General features: G+C 46.9%; 2 protein-coding genes across 2 annotated transcripts in view; one reads left to right on the forward strand and one right to left on the reverse strand.

Annotated features, from left to right (window-relative positions):
- The first annotated feature begins 324 nt into the window (after positions 1–324).
- LOC116225161 (eukaryotic translation initiation factor 4 gamma 2-like) lies at positions 325–10439 on the forward strand. The gene is made up of 20 exons (XM_031587002.1): positions 325–376; positions 1792–1855; positions 2105–2170; positions 2358–2483; positions 2594–2696; positions 3717–3848; positions 4273–4339; positions 4430–4581; positions 4734–4844; positions 5708–5890; positions 6075–6428; positions 6574–6669; positions 6858–6983; positions 7153–7257; positions 7475–7690; positions 7809–8067; positions 8816–9020; positions 9201–9418; positions 9547–9668; positions 9765–10439. The coding sequence occupies exons 1-20, from the start codon at positions 325–327 to the stop codon at positions 9828–9830; spliced, it is 2823 nt and encodes a 940-aa protein (XP_031442862.1). The 3' UTR covers positions 9831–10439.
- A 6530-nt stretch (positions 10440–16969) lies between these two features.
- The window catches only part of LOC116225274 (RNA polymerase-associated protein CTR9 homolog), an 11998-nt gene continuing 8967 nt past the window's right edge, over positions 16970–20000 (reverse strand). Inside the window, 4 exon segments of the mRNA XM_031587535.2 lie at positions 16970–17728; positions 17944–18056; positions 18199–18277; positions 18510–18664. Coding sequence (XP_031443395.1) covers positions 17404–17728; positions 17944–18056; positions 18199–18277; positions 18510–18664 — 672 coding nt within the window. The 3' untranslated portion in view covers positions 16970–17403.

Consider the following 20000-nt stretch of genomic DNA (forward strand, 5'->3'; position numbering starts at 1 on the left):
CGTGATTAATCTTCCTAGCCGGCCTCGGTAGCTTGGTTGCTAGCCGGCTGCATGCCAAACGCTTATGTCGTCAGGTGTAAGTCTCTAATGGCGCATATACTTGGCTACTCATGTTCCGTTCGTAACTATCTACTCGCTCAATATTAGCTATTTGTTTTGCTTTCCCGGCATTGAAAATGTTTTCATGAGGGCCGTCTGGCCGTAGCCAGGTTAGCCCCTTCCCGTAACTGGTTAGTTCCTGGGAGAGATTTACCCGCTGGCTGTATCGTCGCAATCATTGTGGCTTCTAGCACAGATGGTAACGTTAGATTAGCTGGACGGGACATGGCCAACCAGAATCGGGAGGGCCATTTAAGAAAGCCCCTCACCCTCAAATGTATCTGTGGCGAACAAGCCTGGTTAAGTTATACGGTGTTTAGGCCCGCACAATGGTCTGTGTGTTTAATGTTCACGACTTAACGAAGACCTTTGCCCGTCAGATTAAAATATCTTGTTTTCTTACTGAACGATTGTTTGGTATGTGTGAATACTAGCACCTCTAGGCGAAGGCAGACCCGCTAACTTTAATTAGCTCATGCTAAATGACTAGCTACGTTCTTTGTTCTTGGACAAACATTCCTTCCTCAGCACAGGTTAGCTTGGTAGCTAATTTGGGTGAGGCCCGCTAGCAGGACATTTTAAGGAAAGTTGCATTGTTCTTCACCTACTACTGCCTGGTAGGACGTCACTATCACTGTAAACTCGCTGTGTTGGGAAGGACTCTATAGTTAAGCATCCTGTTTGAAGATACACATTTAGTCCCATGGTTTCACCAGACTCTTGAGCCTCTGGGACCCAAGGTGATGTATGTATGTATTACTGAGCCTTTCCAGTCCTTTGGAATAGACCCCTGGACACTGGTGCTGGTGTCCAGTCCTTTGGAATAGACCCCTGAACACTGGTGTTGGTGTCCAGTCTTTTGGAACAGACCCCTGAACACTGGTGTTGGTGTCCCGTGCTGACTGTAAAAGACTCCCCTGTCGCTGAAGCTCCATCTCCTACTCTTCCCCAGGGACTCCAGTTCTGCCCCTGTGTACTCTGCCCTGCTGATTCCTGTCTCCCTCCTCCTTCTCATCCTCTCTCTCCTTCTCATCCGCTCTCTCCTTCTCATCCTCTCTCTCCTTCTCATCCCTCTCTCTCCTTCTCATCCTTTTCATCCCCCTCTCTCTCCTTCTCATCCCTCTCTCTCCTGCTCATCCCTCCCTCGCTCTCTCCTGCTCATCCCTCCCTCTCTCTCTCCTGCTCACCCCTCTCTCCTTCTCACCCCCCTTTCACCTTCTCCTCCCTCTCTCCTTCTCCTCCCTCTCTCCTTCTCATCTCTCCTTCTCCTCCCCTCTCTCTCTCCTTCTCCTCCCCTCTCTCTCTCCTTCTCCTCCCCCCTCTCTCTCCTTCTCCTCCCCCCTCTCTCTCCTTCTCATCCCTCCCTCTCTCTCTCCTTCTCATCCCTCTCTCTCCTTCTCATCCCTCCCTCTCTCTCTCCTCCCCTGTCTCTCTCCCCCTCTCTCATCCCTCTCCTTCTCATCCCTTCCTCTCTCTCTTCCCCTCCCCCCTCTCTCTCTTCCCCTCCCCCCTCTCTCTCTTCCCATCCCTCCCTCTCTCTCCTTCTCCCCATCTCTCTCATGCTGATCTCTCTCTACTTCTCCTTCTCCTCCCCCTCTCCTTCTCACCCCCCTTTCACCTTCTCATCTCTCTCTCTCTCTGCTCCACAGGTGTGTGCCCCTCTCTTACTACTTCTTCCTGATTCTTCCTGAGTTCCTTGCTGCCCAGCCGCCAAAGTGGAGAGTGTGATCGCAGAAGGGGGTGCTTCTCGTTTCAGGTGGGTGTGTGTCGCTGCCTGTGTGCTTCTCATTTCAGGTGTGTCGCTGCCTGTGTGAGCAACCCTGGGCATACGACTGGACTCTTCCAGTGGTCACCATGGAGATTTCTAATGAACTAATTAATGTGGTCATCACACGATCGCTGATCATTCTGCTGATGTCACTACATCTGAGTCATTGTGTCTTAATCGTCTGTAGCTTTGATTGGTTAAATGTAATTGTGCTGTGGTTTGATTGGCCTGTTTCAGTGCGTCTTCGGGCGGAGGAGGCGGGAGGGGAGCCTCTCAGCACTATCCCAAGACTGTCGGCAAGAGGTAGGCGAATGACACACACATACACCCCTCAACCCATCCCCCACTTACACATCTGACACCACACACACACACATCAGACACCACACACATCAAACACCACACATTCCCCTCCTGGCCACACACGGTGGCTGTATTTGATTGGTTGTTTGTGTCGTCCTCGCGTCTGATTGGCTCCTTTGTTCCACAGCGAGTTCCTGGGGAAGTCCCCAGGTTCTGGCATCCAGAAATGGATTCCTTCCCGAAGCACTAGACGAGATGGCAACTCCAGCAACGATAAAGAACGGCACGACGCCATCTTCAGAAAAGTGAGAGGGTAAGTTTGACCTGCAGCCAACCCCCGCTCTCTGTGTTCGTGTGTGTTCATTTGTGTGTGTGTGTGTGTGTGATTGTGATTGTGATTGATCTCCCTCTCTCCATCTGCAGCATACTAAACAAACTGACCCCAGAGAAGTTTGATAAACTATGTCTTGAGCTCCTGAACGTTGGCGTTGACTCCAAACAAGTCCTCAAAGGAATCATCTTGCTGGTAAGAGACGGGTGGTCTGTGTGTGTGTATGTGTGTACCTGGAAGGAACTTGATGCATCTGTGTGTTTCCTGACTAACGTTACAGTCTTACTGCAACAACTGGACAAACGGTTGTTTTGCTTTACTTTGCCTGACGGAGACCTGAGGGTCCAAACTGCATGTAGGCTGTCCCAAAATGTACACCTGGGGGGAAAACACTTCGCTAATGCAGTCTTGAGTCTTTTGGATCAATCAATGAATTTTTTTTATTTGATCAAGAGGGACGGTGTACATTCATGAACATTAAAATGTAAATGCACCCAATTATAGCCAAAAGCCTTGTTTCCATTGCCAGTCCCCCTGTTAACCATAACAACCTACAGATAGTTAACGCAGTTCTGCTGGTGATTACCAATAAAACACTAACCAGAACTTTTAGGGCTCGTCCAGTTTAGTTCCCACGTGAATGCAGGTGATCGAGTTTAACTAACATGTCGGCTATCCCACGGTCCAGTCATGTAGCCGAGGCTATCCCACGGTCCAGTCATGTAGCCGAGGCTATCCCACGGTCCAGTCATGTAGCCGAGGCTATCCCACGGTCCAGTCATGTAGCCGAGGCTATCCCACGGTCCAGTCATGTAGCCGAGGCTATCCCACGGTCCAGTCATGTAGCCGAGGCTATCCCACGGTCCAGTCATGTAGCCGAGGCTATCCCACTGAGCTCTATTTGGCACATGACCTCTTATTGCTGCTTCCAGCAGTTAATCCACAAATGAGTTACTGGTGATTAGTTAACTGGTGAAGTTAATTGTCATGTATATTCCACTGTGCTCTACTTTGGCACATTGTACTTGCCAGCGATGTAGATGGTATTTTACCCGTTTCGGGGAAGCCCGCTGGCTTAAGGTTTTGGTGCTTTGTTGACCACCGTTGGCATGCCGATCCATCCACCATGTTGGCCCCTTAAGGGCCTCCCTGTGCATTTAGCTGTCTGCACTAGTGTGTTAATGAATTTGTGTGTGTGTGTGTGTGTGTCCACAGATAGTGGATAAGGCTTTGGAGGAGTCCAATTACAGCTCTCTGTACGCTCAGCTCTGTCTCCGATTGGCTGAAGACGCTCCAAGCTTTGACGGTCCCGCCCCTGACAACCAGCCTCCCCCGAAACAGAGCACCGTAAGACACACTCCAACACACGCACACGCACACACACGTGGCCCCCTCTGCGCACATACACCCCCACACACAGCCCCCTCTGCTCACATACCCTCCCCCCCCACACACACACGTGGCCACCACTGCGCATACACTCCCTCAACGTGCGCACACACATTATATATCCACACACTCACTTGTACCCACCACCTGACTGGGGTGTGAATATTTACACCCCACACACCCACCCCTGTTGCGTACACCACTGTGTTTAGAGACCAATGCATTCCCATCATGAAGTGGTCTATTATCGATTCTGTTACTACTAATGAACTCACACACACGGCCCCCATTGTACATGCATTCTAATGAACTCACACACACGGCCCCCATTGTACATACACTCTATTACTAATAATGAACTCTCTCTCTCTCATTCTCTCAGACTTTCAGGAGGCTTCTGATTGCTAAGCTTCAGGATGAGTTCGAAAACAGAGCCAAAAATGTTGAAGGTGAGTGAAGGGTTTGAAAATCATTCTGATTGGCTGTTGTCTCTGTAACTGAAACTGTGTGACTCATGTTTGGCCCCTCTCCCATCTCAGTTTACGAGAAGCAGGACACGCCCCTCTCAGCGGAGGAGGAGGAGCAACGTGCCATCGCTAAGATCAAAATGCTCGGCAACATCAAGTTCATCTCCGAACTTGGCAAACTGGACCTCATCCACGAGTCTATCCTTCATAAGTGCATCAAAACAGTGAGTCTGTGTGTGTGACTATGTTGTCGTGTGTAAGAGGCTGCTGTGTTGTGGTTAAGCCCGTCTTGGTCTGTGTGTGTCTGACTTGTGTGATGTTAAACCAGGCTGCGGTGTTTGGTAACGCCAATCTCTCTCTCTGTGTGTGTGTGTAGCTTCTGGAGAAGAAGAAGAGGGTCCAGCTTGCAGACATGGGGGAGGACCTGGAGTGCCTGTGCCAGATCATGAGAACCGTTGGACCCAGACTGGACCACCAGAAGGCCCGGGTAAGTGTGTGTGTGTGTGTGTGTGTGTGTGTGGGGATCAGTGCATGACGAATGTATATTCAGTCTCTGGTGGACCGGTACTGAACTCTGTGTTTACTGTTATTTTGTTGCCATTATGCGAAAAGCGAGATTCCTGTCTTTGTGATGTCAGAGTGGGCCCTCGTGGTACTCCCCTCAGGATTGTTGTCTGCCTGTGGATGAGGTTAAATGGCTTCACACAAGTGGTTTGGATTACTTCAAACCAGTGCCTGTGAAAGTTTGCAATTCATTTTAAATATTTAACTTTTTTTTTTTGTATGCAATTAATGCGCTGCCTGGTTTTATTTCTTTTGGTGAAATGGTTAAAATACCTGGGGGCATCCAACGTACGTCTGACACAGAACTTGGTCAAGATTGAAGTGCTCAATCAACTTGCAAGCTTGTGAATTTAACCTAATTTAACCCTTCCCACTTCACATGCTACATGTAACAAATATGCCTTTCAAGCTGACGGTCCATTATTATGGCCTTGATGGTTTCATAAGCTGGAGTTGGATGGGATGGACTGTTCCGATGATTCACTAAGCTAGAGTTGGATGGGATAGGGGTTGCTAGGGGAGGTCTGGTGGAGGTTCATGGGTCGTGGTATTCTGTAATGGGTAGGTGGGAATACTGGACACACCTGACTCATTAGTGGGTATAGTATGGGACTGGAGTTGGTCTCTGTTGGACCAGTACTGAACGTGTGTGTGTGTGTGTGTGTGTGTCTGTCTGATGGACCAGTACTGAAAGTGTGTGTTTGTCTGATGGACCAGTACTGAACGTGTGTGTGTGTGTTTGTCTGATGGACCAGTACTAAAAGTGTGTGTGTTTGTGTCTGACAGTCTCTGATGGACCAGTACTTTGGGCGGATGCGAAACCTGACGACCAATCAGGAGCTGCCGTCTCGGATCCGCTTTCTCCTTCAGGACACTCAGGAGCTGCGGGAGAACGGCTGGAAGCCACGCAAGGCCTTCACCGACAACGGCCCCAAGACAATCACACAGATCCGCCAGGACGCAGTCAAGGTACACACACACACACACACACACACACAGGGATATAGAACCATCAGAGCAACAAAGTTGTTTTTGTTTTTTCCGATGACCTTGTGATAAAGTGTGTGGCCATGGTTCCTGGCGGCTCTTTTTCTCTCTTGCTCTTTCTTTTGCGCTCACTCACATATTCTCTCTCTCTCTCTCTCTCTCTCAGGACCTGGGTGTGTTCATCCAGGCCATGGCATCTGGCGGCGGGCGCTCTGAGTTCTTTCCGGAGGCGGCCTTCCTGGCCGGTCCGGGGCGTGTGGGCATCCGAGGGGATGGCATGGGGGGGCTGGCAGACATGTTTGGCCAGATGCCGGGCGGGGGCATAGGCACGGGCCCCGGGGTGATTCAGGAGGAGCACTACTCCCCCACGCTTGGGCGTCACCGTAGCAACGGCATCTTCAACGGCCACGGCCCCTACAACAACAACAACACCCCCGCACACACGCTCGCAGCCTACATCAACACCCCCCCACACACTCTCCTGGATAAGGGGGGCAAGACTTTCAGCAAGCCTAGCCAGGTACAACTGGAGTGTGTGGATTTGAGACTGCCTTATTGTGTGTGTGTGAGGATGTGTTATTCAGTGTATTTGTGTTTGTGGGTTGACCCTGTGTGACCATAATCTCTCCCTCCCTTTCTCTCCGTGTGTGTGTGTCTCCCGCCAGACTCCGAGCCCGTTGTTCCACAGTCAGCCCCAGCAGGCTGCCCTCAATAAGGACCTGGCCCCGCGCTTCTCCAAGGGCTCACTCAGTGCTGACGAGGTAGCTGTCAATCACCCGTCACCCACCTGTCAATCATCCCTGCTTTCCTATGCTTCACATGTAACCCTGTCCTCCAAGTGTGACCCCCCCCCCCCCCCCCCCCTCCCTGAGTGTGAGCACACAGGTGCTGTTCAGAAGAATACCTCTCACCCCCCCACCCCCCTCTCTCTCCTCCTCCCCCCCCACAGGTCAGTCTACGTCCAGCCCAGTCTTTCCTGCTCAATAAGAATCAGCCCAAACTGCAGCCACAGACTCCCAACATGATCCCCCCTAGTGCTCACCCTCCACGCACACACACCCCGCCTCTGGGACAGGTGAGAACAGACACACAAGCACACACACACACACACACGCACGCACAGTCATGAGCGCCCTGTCTGTGTGCTGCTGTATTGTTTGTATGTCATATTAAGATACCTGATGCTCATCAATAAAGTCTTTCTCTCTCTCTCTCTCTCTCTCCCTCTCCCCCCATCTCTCTAGACCCCTCAGTTGGGTCTGAAGAGCAGCCCTCCTCTGATCCATGAGAAGCCTCAGAAGATCACCAAGAAGCCTCCACCTTCTAAAGAGGAGCTGCTTAAGATGACCGTGAGTTCACAACCCCCTGTGTGTGTGTGTGTGTGTGTGTGTGTGTGTGTGTGTGTGTCCTAAACGCTAGATGCTGTACAGACGATACTAACCCTTTATGCAAAGCCAGATGGGTGTGTGTGTTACAGTGGATAGCTGGAGTAACCCTTCATATAGAGACTAGATGTGAGTCAGTGTGAATAATGATGATAATAATCATGGTGTGTGTGTTCTGCAGGAGGCTCTGGTGCGTGCGTACCTGAACGGTGGGAGTGTGTCTGAGGCGGTGTCTGCGCTGAGGGAGATGCGTGCTCCACGCTCCTGTCTGTGGGAGCTGCTGGCCAAGATGATGCTGGTGTCTCTGGAGGGCTCGGACGCAGACCGGGAGAGTGTCAGCACCCTCGTACACACCCTCCACACCGAGGGCATCATCACCGCAGAACACTTCATGCAGGTCAGACCACACACACACACACACACACACACACACATTCCTGACGGAATCCTCATGACACACACACACACCCCACACGCTCGTACACACACACTGACCCCTCCTCTTGTCTCTGCAGGCGTTCCTGAGTGTGCTGGGTCAGTCAGCGGCGCTGGAGGGGTCGGTGCCGCTGCTCTCGTCCTTCCTGGCCCAGTTTGCGGCGCGGGCCGTGCTGGCCCAGCTGCTGGGGGTGTGTGAGCTGGCGGCGCCGCTGGAGAACGGCACACACTTCCCCCTCTTCTTGCTCTGCCTGCAGCAGGCCGCTCGCCTCCAGGACCAGGACTGGCTAACACTCACCTTCCAGCAGAGCAGGGTCAACATGCTCAAGATGCTGCCAGGTACACACACACACACACACACACACACACACACTCTCATACCTTCCAGCAGAGCAGGGTCAAGATTAGGGCTGAACGATTAATTGCATTTGTGATTTAATCGCGATATGATAGAACGCGATTTTCTAACCGCAACGTTCGCGATTTAAAAACGTGATCTTAAAAAAAAAAAAGATGGTACATTTTGCCCAGTGTTTAAAAAGTCCATGCCTTGTGTTTATTCTTACAATGACTTTGTTAAAATTACTTGGATGCACAGTGGCAAAGCCACCGATTTGTTGTTCTTGATTCTGTAATAAGCAGTTAAATAAAAATTTTAATTGTGGGAAATAATATTTTACACTAAATGTATCTAATATTGTGTTGGTCATCTTGAAATCATTCATTACGATTTGTTGGGAAAAAAATTAGGATAAAACAAAAAAATCGCATATTAAATCGCAATCGCAATATTTGGGGGAAAAATCGCAGTTAGATTATTTCCCCAAATCGTTCAGCCCTAGTCAAGATGCTGCCAGGTACAAACACACACTCATACCTTCCAGCAGAGCAGGGTCAACATGCTCAAGATTCTGCCAGGTACACACACACACACCTCCAGGAGGACGAGTGCGAAGTGTGTGTGTGTATATAGATGGACCAGTCTATGGAGCAGCGCATGGTGGAGGTGAAGCTGTAACACTGATCTCTCTCTCTCTCTGTGTGTGTGTGTGTGTGTGTGTGTGTGTGTGTGTGTGTGTGTGTGTAGAGATGGACCAGTCTAAGGAGCGCATGTTGGAGCTGCTGGAGGAGAAGGGTTTGGGCTTCTTGTTCCCGCTGCTGCGTCTGGAGAAAGAACTGCTCCGCCGCGTCAGGGAGGACCCCTCCGCCACACACATCTACCGCTGGATCAAGGACAACGTCTCCGCCAAACTCCACACAGACAACGACTTCATCAACATCCTCATCACCAGGTACACACACACCACACACACACACACACCTACCTACCTACTGCTGGGTCAGACATAATCCTCCCCCGCCCCACTACATACCTAGAGAAGGGATTTCTCAGTGTCACCAAGTACACACACACACACCCCTAGCGTATGTCCAGAGTGCATGTGTGTGACCTGTGCCCTGCGTCTCCCCAGTCTGCTGCAGTACATGGCCGAGGAGCTGAACGGCGCGGGGGAGGTGGAGTGGGATGACTCCTCTCTGGCGCCCCCTAGGGAGCTTCAGGATCAGGAGAAGCAGCTGCTCCTCTCCTTCAAGCCCGTCATGCAGAAGTTCCTCCACGATCACACAAACCTGCAGGTCAGCGCCCTCTACGCCCTACAGGTGCACTGCCACACCGCGGGCTTCCCCAAAGGTAAGCACACACACACACACACACTCTTTCAATGTGTGAGCGTCAGCACCTATTTGTCTTTGGCCCACACTGATGCTTACGTCGGGTTTTAAATTTTGTGTGTGTGTGTGTGTCTCTCTTTCTCTCAGGCATGCTGCTGCGGTACTTTGTGAACCTGTATGATATGGAGATCATCGAGGAGGAGGCCTTCCTGGCCTGGAAGGAGGATCTGTCTCAGGAGTTCCCAGGGAAGGGCAAGGCTCTCTTCCAGGTACGCACTGTGTGTGTGTGTGTGTGTGTGTGTGTCAAGTCCTCATGTCTTCTCTAAAGCTCTGGAGTTGGATTCTAAACTGCGTTTGTGTTGCAGGTGAACCAGTGGCTTACTTGGCTAGAGACTGCAGAGGAAGAGGAGTCTGAGGATGATGAAGAGTAACTCACACACACACACACACGCACACACTACATGTCCTGTGAGGCCAGCAGATTTTATCCCCATCCTTTCTGCCAGTATGCTGCTCTACCTCGTGTGTGTGTGTGGCGTGTGTGTGTGTGTGCGCGCACACACGCATATGTGGCACGTAGTGTTTTGCCGACTCTCTCGTGGAATCTGGTTAGTGTTGGGTTTTTAAATGGCTCTGCCACTCCCAAGAGGAGGATGGATTGATCGTACTGATTGATTTTTAACAGATGAATTGAACATGTCTGAATGATCTGAAGGCTTTTTGTTTTTGTTTTCCTTTTTTTTACGTTGGCTTGAGGCTCCGCCCTCAATGTTTTTTAAGAAATGATCCGGAATCCTAATGATGTCGCTCCGGCGCCATATTTATACTTGACCATCATGAACCGGCAGAGCGCCATACACCCTGGGGCGGTTCTAGACTGTTCCGGGGCGGTTCTAGACTGTTCCGAGGCGGTTCTAGACTGTTCCGAGGCGGTTCTAGACTGTTCCGGGGCAGTTCTGTGTTGCTGTTCTGATCATGTGTTACTGTATGCTCCTGTTGCCACTGCTGCTTCTCTTTCAATAAACCTCAATACAGTCACACCTGTGTCTCTGTCTCTCTCTCTGTGTGTGTGTGTGTGTGTGTCTGTGGTGCTTGTAGTTCTCCAGGGTGACACCCTAGGGAGAGAGGTCTGCTCCAGGAACACAATAGATGTTTTTAACCCTCTTGTATAGGACCAAGGCACTGTCTAAAACCTGGCCGCTATTTCTATGTGTCTAAAACCTGTTTGTGTGTGCGTCAAACCAGGTCACTGTTTCAAAGCGCCTGTTGGAGGAGCAGGCTGGGACGCTGCTGCTGTTCTGACGTCAGTACTTTATCAGTGCCAGGACCGCTGAGTCACCTGTTCTGCGTCAGGACTAGTGTACTTCAGTGGTAAAGTACATTGGAATAGTCGACTGTGTAAAGCAAGAGTTTCCTGAGAACAAGCCCACTGCTCAAAGTAGTCTACACACCAGACTGTCCAGGCTTCAATGATAAGACTATTAATTACTATTAAATTACTGGAGATTAACACATGAGGTACATTTTACGTGATTTATATTCCAGTTTTAATAAAGTGGTCTACCTAATATTTATACCAAAAGCTTTTTAATGTCATATCGTTGTAGGTTTCCTGCTTAACAGTAGCCTATTTCAGGCCGCTAAGGCACGCCAGACTTGGTTCACCCCTGCTTGGCGTCTCTGGCTCATTTTTCTTCGAAAAAGAAATATTAAAAAAAAAATCACCGCTGAGTGTTCTGTGTTGACTGGACTGTGAAGGAGAAATGCATGTCCAGTAGGCAGATAGAGGCCCAGGAATGTTCACTGTCTATGCCAACGTACAGTAAACTGTAATTGGTCGGGGAAGGGACTTCAACCTGCTGCTGTCATTTCACCAATCAGATCAGAAATGCAAATAATGGCTGTCTGACAAGCAGCTCATGCACTAAATTCCAACCAGTCTGAGTAGTAGGTCAGAGATCATTGTGGTAGTAAGCAATGGATGTCAACTTGGATTTTCTTTTTTGTTGCTAAACAATTTTGTTAGGTTGCCATTTGAGCAACAGCTAAATATTAAAGAGAAAGGGATGCAGACGCCATATATTGTATCAACAATTTTGTCAGTTCTTGGCTATGGTGACATTGTTTACATGTATGCTGCACCCTCTACCTTCAAACTCCTGGACTGTATACCATAGTGCTATTCGCTTTGTCACAGGAGACGCTTACAGGACCCACCAAGAATGTGGGAAAGTGGGAAAACTGCCTAATTATCTCATGTCACTTTTAAAATTAAAATCCATCTGTCATAACACACGGTCACAGAGCCTCATCTCCCTTGAAATCCCCCTTATCAAAACTAATATACACTGCTCAAAAAAATTAAAGGAACACTTTGAAAAAACAGATCAGATCTCAATGTGAAAAATAATTATGTTGAATATCTATACTGATATGGACAGTTTAATGTCTTAGTAACGAAAGGATGCCACATCCTTTGATGGAAATAAAAGTGTTTTGCCTACAGAGGGTTTAATTTTATAGACACCCCGAAAATCAAAGTGAAAAAAATGATGTGGCAGGCTAGTCCATTTTGCCAAAATTAAATTTCTGCAACTCAAAATGCTTCTCAATATCTTGTGTGGCCCCCACGTGCCTGTATGCATGCTTGACTAATGAGACGACGGATGGTGTCTTGTGGAATGTCCTCCCAGATCTGTCTAAGGGCATCAGTGAGATCCTGTAAAACCTGAGGAGCAAATGTCCCAGAGGTGTTCTATCGGGTTTAGGTCAGGTGATCGTGAGGGCCATTCAATTGTATCAATTCCTTCATCCTCCAGGTTCTGCCTGCATACTCTTGCAACATGAGGCCAGGCATTGTTGTGCATCAGGAGGAACCCAGGACCTACTGCACCAGCGTAGGGTCTGACCATGGGTTCAAGGATTTCATCCCGATACCTAATGGCAGTCAGACTGCCGTTCTCTAGCCTGTAGAGGTCTGTGCGTCCCTCCATGGATATGCCTCCCCAGACCATCACTGACCCATCACCAAACCGGTCATGCTGAACGATGTTGCAGGCAGCATAGTGTTCTCCTTGGCTTCTCCAGACCCTTTCACGTCTATCACAGGTGCTCAGGGTGAACCTGCTCTCATCTGTGAAAAGCACAGGGCGCCAGTGGCGGACATGCCAATTCTGGTGTTCTATAGCAAATGCCAATCGAGCTCCACGGTGCTGGGCAGTGAGCACAGGGCACACTACAGGACGTCGCACCCTGAGGCCACCCTCATGAAGTCTGTTTCTGATTGTCTGGGCAGAGACATTCACACCAGTGGCCTGCTGGAGGTCATTCTGTAGGGCTCGGGCAGTGCTCAACCTGTTCCTCCTTGCACAAAGCAGCACATATCGGTCCTGCTGATGGGTTGAGGACCTTCTACGGCCCTGCCCAGCTCTCCTAGAGTAACTGCCTGTCACCTGGAATCTCCTCCATGTTCTGGAGATTGTGCTGGGAGACACATCAAATCTCCTAGCAACGGTACACGTGGATGTGCCATCCTGGAGGAGTTGGACAATCTGTGCAACTTCTGTAGGGTTAAGAAATCGCCTCATGCTCCCAGTAGTGATAATGACTCTAGCTAAAGCCAACACTAGTGGAAAACGAGTCAAAGAGATCAAGAGGGAGAAACTTGAAATGGCCTCCACATGCAAGACCAGTCCTGTTTTGGGGGTCGTCTCATCGTTGCCCCTCTAGTGCACCTGTTTTTAACACCAATGCAGCTGAAACTGATTTAAAACCCCCTCTGCTACTTAACTGACCAGATCATTACCAGAGAAGCACAATTGAATTCATGCCATACCCTGATCAAAAATTGTTCCTTTCATTTTTTTGAGCAGTGTAGTTAAAATAGCTTTTAAGTTATTTGCTTCCCATAAATGGAACACTGTTCAAGAGGACTTGAGAGCCTTTTCGATGCTAATGATGTGCCTCAGTGCTGTTGTTTTAAATAATTCTCTGATTTGATTTTTTACTTTATGTGGGGGTTTTTTATACTTCATTTCTGAGTTGTATAATGTGTTTTGTTCATTTATTTTGTCTGTTTTGTTTTGTTTTGTTTATTTATTGTTCATCTGTATTATGTACCCTCAATCAGGGCATTGCTGCAAAAGAGCCCTGTGCTCAGTCAATTCTCCCTAAATAAATAATGATGATGATTGCTTTAGTGCAAAAACAACAATAAGGTGTAACTTTTTCGATGTTAGGGCTGCATGGTTAACTGCTAACACGACACCGAAGAGGCTATACTGTTGGCCATGTGTGCTGTTTGAGAGCTGGACCTGGAGCTATATGTAAGGGGTAATGTATAGTCAGGGGCGGCGCCAGGGGGGGGCTAGGGGGTGCTATAGCTCCCCCTGGATTAGCCATAGCACCCCCAAGAAAATAATGTTTTATTTATTATTGTTATTTAATTTAATTCTGCGTTCTTAATTTAATGTATTGTGTGATAATAATATTTCAATCACAAAAGAAAATAATAACAGATTGAAATGAACAGATTGTTCACGTAGCACGACACAGACACGTCGCATGCGTGAACGTTGGCGTTTCCTGACGATTGAAGGAGAAAGAGAGCTAGTGCACTGTCAAAGTCAAGCGGTAGTATCAACAAATTCACAAAAATGGATCGGTTTTTCATACCCAAAATTCCACGAGTAGAAGAATCATGTGACGTTGAAGAAGAAGAAGAAATGCAAGGGGTATCTGAATCTGATTTAGAAGAAGAGGAAAGTCGTGGTCAAAGAGATCAACCCTACACCTCTACTGAGGGTGCTAGCCATGCTACACCTGGTCTGCTGGCTTGCCCGGATTTTGGTTTTGCTTATGGCTTTTCCAGCATAGTTTTGTTTGCATTTTTGCCTGTTCTTTAAGAGTTTTATAGTACAATGATACAATGATCTAGCTCTGATTATTGTGGTTTTTAGTGCCTACTGTTTTGTTTCATTCACTTTTAAAAGGGGCCTGCATCTTTACACCGTTTAAGATTTAAGGTGGAACGGTCTTGTTAGATGTGTAACATTAATGAATGCGGTCTCTTTTTGGGATTTTTCTGGATCCGCCTTAAAAAAATCAGAGATTTTAGCCTAGGACGAGCAGTCTGTCTGTGCTAGCCAGGTATACATACGCTCCTATGTTTTTATTGATTGTGACCTGAAATAATATATACTTTTTGAAAGCCATTTCTGACTCTTTGACTGTTTTTAGTTCATTCTATCTGCTATTCTAATTTGCCCTCTTTAGCTTAGAATGTATTGAACTATTTATGTTTACTGTTTAGTTTAATTTTGTCAGACATGGTAGTGGTGACCTGGTGGTCATCTTGGCGCCAACTTTAACCCCCACTGAAGTAAGTGAAGTATTTGGGATTGCGGAATCTATAACATGCTGCATTTTGTCAGTGACCGTCGCAGAGGAACATGGCTATGTGCGCGTCCGTTGTGTAACGGAGTTGAAAAATCTGTTTAACTATATAATGTATAAGCAGCCTAATGATAATAATAATACGATCGATTTGTATGGCGCTTTTCATGGACCACAAAGACGCTTCAGAGAGCAAACATGTAAACAGATATGACGATATGGTGGGGAGGTGTTGTAGTAGAGAGCCATGTGACACATATGCTATCACCCTAATTTCATAGCACCCTCGGTAAAACGCCGAGCACCCCTATAGCACCTGCAGAATAAAATCTCTGGTGAATGAATGCCAAGAAGAATGCCAAGGCTTCTTTGGTCGGTAGAATCAAACATGATCTCTGTTGGTCCGGTTCGTACTGGAGAAATGGGTAGTGGGCAGAATCACATTGGCCAAAACACAAACAGACGTCTCTGATGACATATGTTCATGTTTCCTTGTTTCCATGTTCCTTCTTCAGAACATATTACACACTGGTCCTTTAAAGGTGTGGCCAACACACTGGTCCTTTAAAAGGTGTGGCCTTAACCTTGCTTTATTAAAAATATATGATTGGAGATATCATCCAGTGTTAATTTCGTTGACGAAAACTATGACGAAAAATATTCGTTAACGACCTTTTTCCCGTGACTAAGACGTGACGAAAACGGATCTTTATAAATAAAAACTATGACTAAATCTATTTTAACTTTCGTTGACGAGACGAGACGAGACGAGACGAAAATGTTGGTGGTTGACTAAGTCACAATTTTTTTTTCTTTTCTAAACTTGTATGGACATCATTGGTTGAATGTTGCCCGGTCCTGTATCTATCCCTCCTCCACTCCCTGAGATGGCCAGACATGCAAGTGACGCCCTATGGCTTAACGTTACGATGGCTGAAGTTTGAAGCACTCGGTACTGGAAGACAAATAAGAATAGATATCCGGACAGTCTTAAATTATAACTTGACAGAAAATAAAACACAATGCACCGCAATAACCGGAGAGAAACCGTGTGGCTTTCAAAATAGATGGGAAGAACACAACAAGAGGCACCTGAAAGCGCACAAGACAACCCTGCCATTTATGCCAAGGTATATTAGCTAGTAACTGTCAATGATAATTAGCTAATGTTAACTAGTTATTCGAATATATTAGCTAACGTTAAGTTTAAACTTCAAAGGGCAGTCGAGTGTATAGGTTGTGTCAGCTTGGATAACTAGCTAGTCATTTTCGATTGAAACCTCCCGTTTGGCTTGGCAAATGAGTTCCAAAACGTTTAGCTAGCTAACGTTGGCTAACTATGAGGTAGCATAGCTACGTTATACTAGCTATCGATAACTAGCTAGTAACACATTGCAGAATGGACTATAGGACAGGCCACGCATGACATTAATCAAGAAAAAATAAATGAATATGTGATTGGTTTACATATCCTTGTCTATTTATGCAATTGTTATTAGCACTACTTTCAACTCTCAAACTACCCGTCTAGCTAAATACTGTATGTTGGTTATCAGATTGCACAGCAATTCATATGGAGGATATGTGGTTGATTTAACTAAGGCCAGGTAGGCATAGTAGTTGTATTGTGTTATCAGATCATTTGAATCTTCAAAATCTAGACTTGATATTCTCTTATATTTAATGATAATACTGTTAATTAAGTATTGCCTTAAAATTATTATTTACATTGAATTCATTGGAATTCAGCTGTAGGCATAGGAGATCTGTATCTTAGAGACTAATTGCATCCAAGTACTGCAAGCTTGACTATTATGCAGTTGTAGACACAACACAAGGGGTCCCCGGGCCTGAGAAGGGATGGAAAGGAGTTTAATGTGACTATAAGATGGACTTAATTTTTAGTTTAATGTGACTAAAACTAGACTAAAATGTAATGAGACTTCGTCGACTAAAACTAGACTAAAATGTTCTGAGTTTTCGTCGACGAAAGCAGGATAAAAATTACTAAAAGTGACTAAAACTAATATGCATTTTCGTCTAAAGACTAAGACTAAGACTAAATCCAAAATAGCTGCCAAAATTAACACTGATATCATCAAATATTGTTTCTGTAAGAATCTTTCTTAAATTCCCTGGTGTTAAGTTTTTTGCTGTACGAGATCAGAATCGGAGGGTCTTTCAGGAGATTCTTTTAATTAAAAGAAAAAGTACAAACACAATTTCTGGCACCACTCATGGTGACTGCTACCATTCTAAACAGAATCAAAAAACAACCCCCCCCAGAATACCAAAATAAACCCAGACATGACATCATCATGACATCTCTCAGAAATGAGCCAGGATTAAATTCCACACGACAAAAAAAAAACAAGAGGTGAAGATGTGTTCATGTGTGGTATTAGGGAGTGTGTGTGTGTGTGTGTGTGTGTGTGTGTGTGTGTGTGTGTATGTATGTATGTATGTATGTTTGTGTTCAGCACCTGCAAGTATGAATATGTGTGAAGGATCTGCAGGTATGAAAGAGGGTGTGTGTGTGTGTGACAGACTGACAGTGGACACGGCAGCAGAAAGTTGGACATGATTCCTACAGCAGTTCCAAGCGGCCCTTCAGTCGCTGTCGTCCGACCCGTGATTGGACGCTTCGACCTCTGACTCTGACTGGCGAGGGGATCCCACGGAGGCGGGTCTGGGAGAGGGGGGCGGGGACTCGCTGATGGACCCTCCCCTACTACGGCGACTCTGTTCAGACTCAGAGTCCGACTGGGGGCGGGGCCTACGCTTAGCCCCAACCTCACTGCCTGAATCCTCTTCTGATTGGCCAGACCCTCGGGCGCTGGCACTATGCCCCACCTCTGAGCCACTTTCCGACGCCAGACGCTTCCTGTGAGTGCGGTCCTCGTCATCAGAACCAGAAATACTTCCCCGTGGATTCCTACACACACACACACACACACACACCAGCCATTTTACTTATAATTACCTGAAGCGTAAATGAAGCTCTATGAACGCAAACACCAGTGACACAGACATACACACTTACACACAGACACGCACACACACACACACACACACACACACACACACACACACACACACCACACACACACACACACACACACACACACACACACACACACACAGCCTTACCTGTCCTCTGCAATCTTGAGGCCATCCTCATCAGAGGAGGAGTCAGAGGAGGAGATGATGGCTTTGGATTTGATTTTCCCTTTGAGTGACGGAGGCATGCGCTCAGGCTTGGCCTGAAACACACACACACACACACACACACAATATTAATGCCAAACATTACAAATATGTCTTACTGAGGTCAAAAGAAACATTACACACACACACGATTATTTTTATTTCTCTCTCAGTCACACACACAGACACACATCTGACCTTCTCCATCCTCTTTTTGGGTTTGCGTTGCTTCTTCTGTCGTGATCCTCCTTCCTCATCATCACTGCCCTCTTGAGGTCTGAAACACACACACACACCAGTCAGAGGAACACACACACAATCAGTACACACACCAGTCAGAGGAACACACACATACATACATATCAGTACTCGCATCAGTCAGCAGTCAGAGACACACAGACACACACACACACACGTCAGAGGAACACACACACAGTCAGAGGAACACACACATACATATCACTACTCGCATCAGTCAGACACACACACACACACACACACACACTGACCTCCGTCTCCTCTTGCGTGATTTCTTCTCTCCTCCCTCCCCCTCCCCTTCCTCCTCCTCGCTCCCGCTGGCTCTCCTCTTCTTCCTCCTCTTCGTAGGCAGATCTTCATCCGAGTCGTCGTTCACAAACTCATCCATGTCACCGCCCTTCTTACGCTGCAGGGAGAAGCACATCAGAAGCACATCAGAACCACACAGAACCAGCCTCCTTCTCCAGCAGCCTCCCTACAGAACGCTCCTACAGTACCGTAGACTGGGTTAGGGTTCCCCTGGTTCTGTGTGAGTGCAGGGGTTCTGTTTCTGGGAGAAGACCCCAGAAACCAGACCAGTACAGAAGCACCTCCTGTAGAGAAGAACCTCCTGTACCAGAAGAACCTCCTGTACCAGAAGCACCTCCTGCAGAGCAGGACATTTCCGGAAACTTTCCATGAGAAGTTAAGCTCGGGAATTTTGAAAGTTTTGACATTTTTTTTTGTTGCAAAAGTTAGCCTATAACAGGGAACTTTAATGTACATGTAGTTGAAAACAACACTAGGCAAGCCTAGCTCAGCTGGACCCTGGATGCAGTTAGTTGGGAACATTGTCTGCCAGAACCGTGAACCTATGACTATCTGTTGTTTTTGAACGTCTTTGTCATTACCTTGCATATTGATTATTTGCTACACTGAAGCCATGTTCATTTTAATACCAGGTTTATTTGTATAGAGTAGGCTAACTTTTTACAGCAGTGAGAGTAGGATGTATGTTTGTCCGCACAAAAGTACACCATCACCTCGATTACTCGCGGCTGTTGGGGTCCATCAAAACAAACACGCGAGTTGAGCAAATTATAAAAGTAATTACTGCAAATTAAAGGGGTGAGCAATAAAAACCTCATTTAAAACTCTATTTTAAAGATTTATGGAATGCAGCACACACTGTATTTCTTTGCAAAGGATGTAGCTAGCTATTGTAAACCAAATTGACAGAATTAATGGATTCTTATTTTTAATTTTTTTCTCTCAACCCGACATAATCAAATGCTTCAAATGAAAGACCATAGTCCTCTTGTCCGAGAAAGCACGCTGTATCCATTATCGATTGACAACACAAACGATTGACTGCATTTATAATCCACAGGAACAAAATTATCTAGCTGGCAAGTGGCTAATGTTAGCAATTCTAGATCTTGGTTAAAACAACCCGATTTTAATGCAAATTCAGTTGAATTCAACTCTGCACTGTGCATTCCTTCATCACATGCACAGATAATTCCCAGCATCCTTCACACTACAGGATGCTGGGAATTGTTATATATTGTCATATATGACAAGGTAAATAAAGTTAGTATTAATTACTCCAACATTTCCGGTTAATTCTCCTATGTGTTGGCGTTCTAGAGCCGTGTTGTGTTGGCGTTGATGGAACCGCATATTGATGTTTTCCTGTTCTGATTGGCTGTTGCATGGTGGTTCGTGTGTGAGCATAGACATGCTCATATGGGGGACTGATA

The sequence above is a fragment of the Clupea harengus genome, chromosome 20 (assembly GCF_900700415.2).
Source record: "Clupea harengus chromosome 20, Ch_v2.0.2, whole genome shotgun sequence".
NCBI classification, from domain to species: domain Eukaryota; kingdom Metazoa; phylum Chordata; class Actinopteri; order Clupeiformes; family Clupeidae; genus Clupea; species Clupea harengus.